General features: G+C 36.6%; 1 protein-coding gene across 1 annotated transcript; it reads left to right on the top strand.

Moving 5' to 3' along the window:
* The first annotated feature begins 245 nt into the window (after positions 1-245).
* Positions 246-3,701, top strand: LOC113766549 (putative late blight resistance protein homolog R1B-17). The gene has a single exon (XM_027310728.1). The coding sequence runs from the start codon at positions 246-248 to the stop codon at positions 3,699-3,701; it is 3,456 nt and encodes a 1,151-aa protein (XP_027166529.1).
* Positions 3,702-7,486: the final 3,785 nt, after the last annotated feature.

The raw sequence follows: 7,486 nt of genomic DNA, 5'->3' as shown, positions 1-7,486 counted from the left end.
AGTCAACCGCTCTCAAAATGTTGGATAATGGCAACCCAACGTTGATTAAGCAGAGGAGAAACCAGGTACACCATATATTTCCCCTTCTTTTGGCCGGCAAAAAAAGTCAAAATGAGGAACTCCACACTCTTTGTTCAGCAAGAAAATAGTACTACTTTTGCTAGCTGAGTGCTGGGATTTCTTTCTCCTTTGCCCGCCCTGAAATTCGATAGTCAAGAGGAAGATCCCTGCAAAGAGATAGGGATATGGACAATGGTGTTGCATTTGTCTTGCATAATCTGGAGTTGATCCAGAACGACCTCCAAAAACCTGATTCGTATGAAACTGGATTTTCTCACCTGCGTGAAGATTTTGAGACCCTCAAGCTGAATCTGCTGTTCCTGAAAACATTTCTTCTGTGTTCCGGAATCTGGAGCAATGACCAATCGGAGGTAAGGCTTCGATCTTTCTTGTCCAAGATTGAAGCTACTGTAAACAGACCCGGGATGGATATAAAAATCCTCTATCTTAGGGCAAAACGTGTATTCGATTTGAAAAGCGTGTTCACAGATTTGAAACGCGTCGTCTCTAATTTGCTGGGAAACATCAAGTCCTTTAATAAAGAAATCATCGACATATACGAAACCTTGTCGAGTTGCAGTTCATCAGAGTCCCGCTCCCGCTTAAGAGACTGTGAACTTGTGGACTTCATAGACTCTGTTCTACAGAATCTGGTGAATCTTCTCAGCCGTCGGTGTCTTGAGTCCATGGAAGATTACAACAGTGCTTTGGCCCTTGAAGACAAGCTTACATTCTTGAAAAATTTCATTGGCTTTGCCAAATTTCTGGGTGTTGAAGAACGTGAATTGGAAGATCTGTTGGCTCACATTCAAGTTGTGGCTCTAAATGCCGCAGGTCTCACTTACAAGTGTTTGTTTTACAAGGAAGATGAAGAGATGCAGGATCCCAAGATGTGCTCCATAATCAGTGAGCTACTGGAGAAAATTAACCCCGTTGACCTCCAAGTTTATGAGACATATGTCAAAGTCCTTAAAGTTTCGAAGTCCCCAAAATCATTGCTTGCCACGCAGACAGATATGCAAATACTGCAGGATTTTAGTGATTCTCTCAGAAGTAGTCTTTGGGAGCTACTAGGGTCCAGTACCAGCTTCGCGGTTTCTGTGAAAGATCAAATGCAAAAACTCTATGCGGGACTGAGATTCTTGAGAAGCATTCTAAAGGAGCTGCCGGAGAATATGAATGAGCTAAATGATAAAATTGTAGCTGTCATTAGTGAGGCAGGAATTGTAATTTTCTCGCTCTTTCTGAATGGAGTGAAAGAAGTGGATGTTGACTCCTTAGTGGTTGGAGAATCTGCTGATTGTTGTACTATGCTGGTCAACACCAACAAGAATGTTACATTCATTGTGGCTCAGCTAAGGGGTTCAAGCATCTCAGGAAGTCTTCCCTCCTATCATAGCTTCAGAGGACAAGAAGCTTGCAAGACTACCCGTTTCAAGCCACCAAGAGGTAGAGTACCAATAACCAATGAAATTGTAGTTGGTTTCGATGATGATGCACGAAAAGTGATTAACCGACTCAAAAGAGGATCAGCAACGTTGGAAATTGTTCCCATTGTGGGAATGCCTGGACTTGGCAAGACCACTTTAGCCAAAAAAGTTTACAATAGTCCCTCAGTTGAGGCTTACTTCTATATTCGTCTTTGGTGCTCTTTTTCGCAAGAGTATGACACTAAAAATTCGTTAGTTCAAATTTTATCTTCTGATGGTAAACAGTCTAGGGTGAATGAAGAGCTCAAACTTCTGGATGAATATGATTTGGCACAAAAACTCAGGCAAATGTTAATGGGGAAAAGATATCTTATTGTTTTAGATGATGTCTGGGACATTAGGGTATGGCATGGCTTGAGCATTTCATTCCCTGACAATAGGAATGGAAGTCGAGTCCTAATTACAAGTCGACAATCTAACGTAGCTTCAGAGGTACAATTTGCTGTGGAACCTTACAATCTTCGCATACTTACTGAAGAAGAGAGTTGGGAATTATTTCAGAGGAAGGTGTTTGGAGAAGCAGATTGTCCTCAACCACTATGTATGCCTGGGAAGAAAATAGCAACAAATTGCAAGGGATTGCCTCTTACTATTGTCATCATAGCTGAAATTTTGTCAACTATAAAGGATGATGCTTGGAGTGAAGTTGCAGATAGTTTAACTTCAACCATTGTGTATGCTACAGACCAGTGCAAGAATACATTGGAGCTGAGTTATAGACGCTTACCACATCATTTGAAGCCATGCCTTCTGTACTTCGGAGCATTTCGAGAAGATCAAGAAATTGAAACTGCGAAGTTGATGAGGCTATGGATAGCTGAAGGCTTTGTACCTGCTGAAGGGCTTGTGCTAGATACAGAGCCAAAAAGAATAGAGGCTTTAGCAGAAGAATACATGATGGATCTTATTGGCAGAAACCTAGTCATGGTTGCCAAACAAAGACATATTGGTGGAGTCAAAACTTGTCGCATTCATGGTCTATTACACGAGTTTTGTAAGGAAAAAGCCAAAGAAGAAAATTTCCTACAGGTGTTGCATGGCTATGGTGAACTTTCCACTTTTAATGAGCACTCCTGCATCGAGAGGTTGTCCATTTGGTCCAAGGTAGAGCATTTTAAAAAGTCAATGCTATTTTGTCCACAAATATGCAGTCTACTATTGTTTAGTCAGATTGAAGAGTCTGATTCATTCATGGCTGATATATCATTTGTCTTTTGCATCTACAAAAGCCTTCGAGTGTTGGATTTGGAGCAAATTTTTCTGCGGTGTAAGGTCTTTCCTAGAGAAGTAGAAGCTCTTGTTAAGTTGAGATACTTGGGTGTTCAGGGTGCAGTGAGTTCCATTCCTCCCTCCATAGAGAAGCTCTCCAACTTAGAAACTTTTGTTGTGATTGCTGAATCTGGTACTGTTTCATTGCCAGATACCATATGGAATATGACCAAGTTGAGGCATCTACATGTGGTGGGCAGGAAAGTTTGTTGTTCTTTGCCGAGTGAAAATCTTGGAAACACCTCTGACCTCTGGAATTTAGACACTTTTTCCACCTTGATTGTGTCTTTAGATGACAGAGTGGAAAATATAATGAGAAAGATTCCAAATGTCCGCCAACTGAAAATCCAACTCTCAGCGGGAGGGTGCTCTACGGGAAACTGCAACATAAGCCACCTTACAAATGTAGAAACACTCGAAGTGTTTGCAGAGTCATCACCACCGAATCCTGTTCAGTTTTCTTTCCCCCTACGTTTAAAAGAGTTGGTCCTTGGAGGATTGCATCTGCCCTGGAGTAGAATTTCAGTGATTGAGGAACTACGCTACCTTGAGGTCCTTGTATTACTCAGGCTGTCATTTGTCGGAGAAAGATGGGAGTTGACACCAGGAGGGTTCCGTGAACTCAGGTGCTTGATTTTGGAAAACTTGGGTGTTGTCAAATGGGAAGACGCAACAGATAGTGGTGATGCTTTTCTGGGTCTTCAGAAGTTAAGGTTGAGTGGGGTTTTGCTATTGGAAAAGGTCCCTTCCCGTTTACAGTGGATTCCACTTCTTGAAGAGATTGAAGTACGGGACTGTACGAAGTCTCTTAAGAAGTTGGTACACAAAATTGGGAAAAAGCAGAAGGACTGGGGAAATATGAATCTGAAGATCATTGACTAGCCAGAAATCTTTAGGGCAGAATCCATGTCAAACGTTGAGAGGTAAACTCATTCTTTTAATTTTGTCATTGTCAATGCGTGGTAGAATGAACACTCTGTATAACTAATATTTGCGCTACTAATTGGCATATCGGTTGGAATAAGGGGAAAAGTTGGGTTTAGATGGTACTATATCTGAAATCCGTGGTATGCATATCTGCCTTCAATTGCATTTCAGAATTTTCTTCTGAAAGGTATATCTCATATTGTCTCTGAGGACTTATTTGCATATCTTTCTTATTCCAAGAACTTATTTTGTTTCATATTCTAGCTACATGATCTGAAGTATTACTTCTTGTGTACTAATATTGTCTTGTACCATGACTATACTCCACTAGCAACACATTATAGCTAGTCTCACGTGAACAAGTCCGAACTGAAGTAAGCCCTGTTAATTTTTTGTTTTCCCAATATTGTTTACCTATTGATGACATTTAAAAGGAACTGCTTGAATGCTTCCATATCAATAATTTGTTTAAGCATGTATAGGGGTTCTGAACGTGCTATTCCTTTAAGTTTAAAGAGCATAAATGGTCACATACAATCCTTGAACCATCTTTTCAGTTTTGCTGATTCTTATCCAGCAGAATAATGATACATCATAGTGTTTTAGATCATCGAACCTGCACTTAACAAATCCCTCCTGCTCTAGGTAGGGCCTGTTGAAGTTGTGAAAATTCTTTTGACTATAGGTTTATATGCTTGAGTAAGAAGTAGCTAATGCTTGTTTTTATTATCAAATTGTATGATTGTATAAAATGGATGGTATAACTTTGTGACTACACCTTAAATATGGTGGGCAAAATAGAGAAAGGCTAAATCTTGGCACTTGATATGTTGTCTTCACTGCTTCTATACAAAATAAAACATGGCCTTTTTATTATTGTTTTTAAGGCATTGCCTGCGGCAAATTGATTAAAGTACCTTGGCTTAATGATGTGCGAAATTTATGAATAGACAACTAATTGTCGCTTTTTTTTTTTTTAAATGTCAGCAGGGTTGCTATTGTCTTTGGTTTTTCTGATATCAGCAGGGTTTGCTATGGTTCTTCCATTATAATTGCTCATATGTGTGACTTTCCCAAAAAAAAAAAATGTAAAAATAAAAAAGCCAAAAAAAGGAAAAAAAGGGCAAAAAATGGGTATGGCTCTCAGCAATGATTAGGTAGTGGTGACTGGCGTTGTAGTGGTTTTTCTCATGTGCAGTGCAAAATGTGGTTTGCTCCTGATTGTTGCTTGTGTGGATGATGGAGTAAAAGGCGATCAAAGGATGACTTTTCTTTTGTGCAGATGGTGCGAACCTTCAATGCAATCATCAAGTCACGGTATTAGCAGTAGATCTGCACAACAGCATGATGGGTTCAAAAGTTATACGTCACGGCCAAATATTTTGCTGTTGCTGTGGAAGAAGAAAGCAGTTGAAGAAGCAAAACTTTTCAACGCCAGCTGTGTGTTTGGTTTTTGTACTGTACATGTGGACACCTCTTTATTTTATTTTATTTGTCAAAATATGACCATATGGGAAGAGGTTCCATTCTCCAGTTCTATATATATAGGGCAATATTATTGTTTGCAAACATCCTCATACAGCGGTGTCTCAATTGATCAAATACTACTGCTACTTGTACCAGAAAGCAATTAAAGTTCTCATGTGTCTGATTTTGATCTGGAAAGTAGAGAATTGAATTTTGAGTGAGCTAATTAAAGCAAGATGCAGGTTTGAGTTGTGGTTTGCAAGTAGGAACTTGTAAGATGTAGCTGTATAATGCGTGCAAGATGTTATCCGAAATTCATATTGTCTGCCTTTCATGATGAATAAGGAAATAGAAGATTTTGCCATGAATTTTGAATTCGTTGTTGTTTGTATGTTAATTTCTTTTAATTTTTTAGTAGAAGGTAAAGGTTCTTACTGAACGCTTAGAATTGCATGAAAACATACATTCAAGTGCATGAAAATATCTTGCGCTTTTTGATAATTCAAGTGTGGCATCAACATGCATCAAGGTACTCATAACTTAACTGCACAATTTTTAATGCAAGTGTAGATGACATTTTTTTAAAACTAAAATAATAAATATCCATGCCCTATCTATGTGTATTCAATTATAACAGCTTGATTTCATTGGCTATACAAAAAAAAAATGAATCATAAAATATGTTCGTAGCAATTAATTTTGGGAATTATTGCTAGTGGATTTGAAAAATTAGCATACTTGAATAAATCATTGCTAGTGGAATTTCGATTCTTGCAAGCCAAATTCTTGGATTTATATTGATTCCAAGGACATATCATCATGAAAACTCTACATTGACAAATCAATCAATTATGATTTATTGTATGATTTAAGACATATACCAAAGCATCTCCTTCTTGATAGAGGTTACAATCACAAAACATCAGTTTTTTACCTAGTTGCAAAGATATACAATAACTAACACGCTAATCTAGATGAATAATTACCTCAAAAAAAGTACTAAAACATCTTAATCCACTCAATTCAAGAAAATAATTAAAATTAATGAAGTACATACTTTAGATTTACAGCCAAATAGTTTTAAGTAGATAGTTAAACATATTGGCAAATCAAATGAAGTGAAAAATTACCTGAATGGAATCATCAATAAAGTAGCAAATGATTTGAAAATTACCGTAACTAATAGTTAAAACAACAAAAGAAATAAATGCAATCTATTAATGAAAAAATTTATGATGACAAACTTATTCTAAACCATAAATAACAATTAACAAATGTGATCTCCTCCCTATCAAGCCTATCTAACATGGGCAATTGAATTAAAACACTTTAAAAAGTATTGTACATACGACTTGCAAGATTGCAAATTTCTTACAACCAAAAAAGTAGATTAGCTAAAGAAAACATACCTATTGAGAAAGATATTGCAAAATAGGAAAGAGTAGTAGCTAATATAGCAATATCTGAATTCAATAGATTACATGATTGTAGTGGAACAAAGTTATAGGTAAATGAAATCAATTTGAATAGATGAGGTTACTATGGTAACAGCCAAGAAACCAAACTTCTCTACTAATTAGCATTAATTGTGTCTTAACATCTATATATCATAAGTTTGCAAATAACTGTTGAGAAAGACTTTAAGAAATTAAGAGACTTGGATGTTAATACAATTAAATGATTAAAAGGATTTTTATGTAATTCCACTAAAACACAAGCTGAATTCAATTATACCTAATATTTAATTAGATATCAAATACTGTCACATGTTAAACTTACCCATAGCTTTAAATGTTTGAGAGGACATTTAAGTAATTATAAAAAAACCAAATCAGTTATAATGATTCATATTTAATACTCCAATTGCACTTCAAATACTCTCATATTCCCAAAATAGCCCTATCCTTGCGGTTGAAATCTTTGCCCATCAAATACTGTCACATGTTAAACTTACCCATAACTTTAAATGTCTGAGAGGACATTTAAGTAATTATAAAAAAACCAAATCAGCTATAATGATTCATATTTAATACTCCAATTAAACTTACCCATAGCTTTAAATGTTTGAAAGGACATTTAAGTAATTATAAAAAAACCAAATCAGCTATAATGATTCATATTTAATACTCCAATTGCACTTCAAATACTCTCATATTCTCAAAATAGTCCCATCCTTACGGTTGAAATCTTTGCCCATCGAATACTGTCACATGTTAAACTTACCCATAGCTTTAAATGTCTGAGAGGACATTTAAGTAATTATAAAAAAAACC

The sequence above is a fragment of the Coffea eugenioides genome, chromosome 3 (genome assembly GCF_003713205.1).
Source record: "Coffea eugenioides isolate CCC68of chromosome 3, Ceug_1.0, whole genome shotgun sequence".
Lineage (NCBI taxonomy): Eukaryota > Viridiplantae > Streptophyta > Magnoliopsida > Gentianales > Rubiaceae > Coffea > Coffea eugenioides.
The sequence above is the reverse complement of the archived record's forward strand: the minus strand, read 5'-3'. Positions and strand labels throughout refer to the sequence as shown.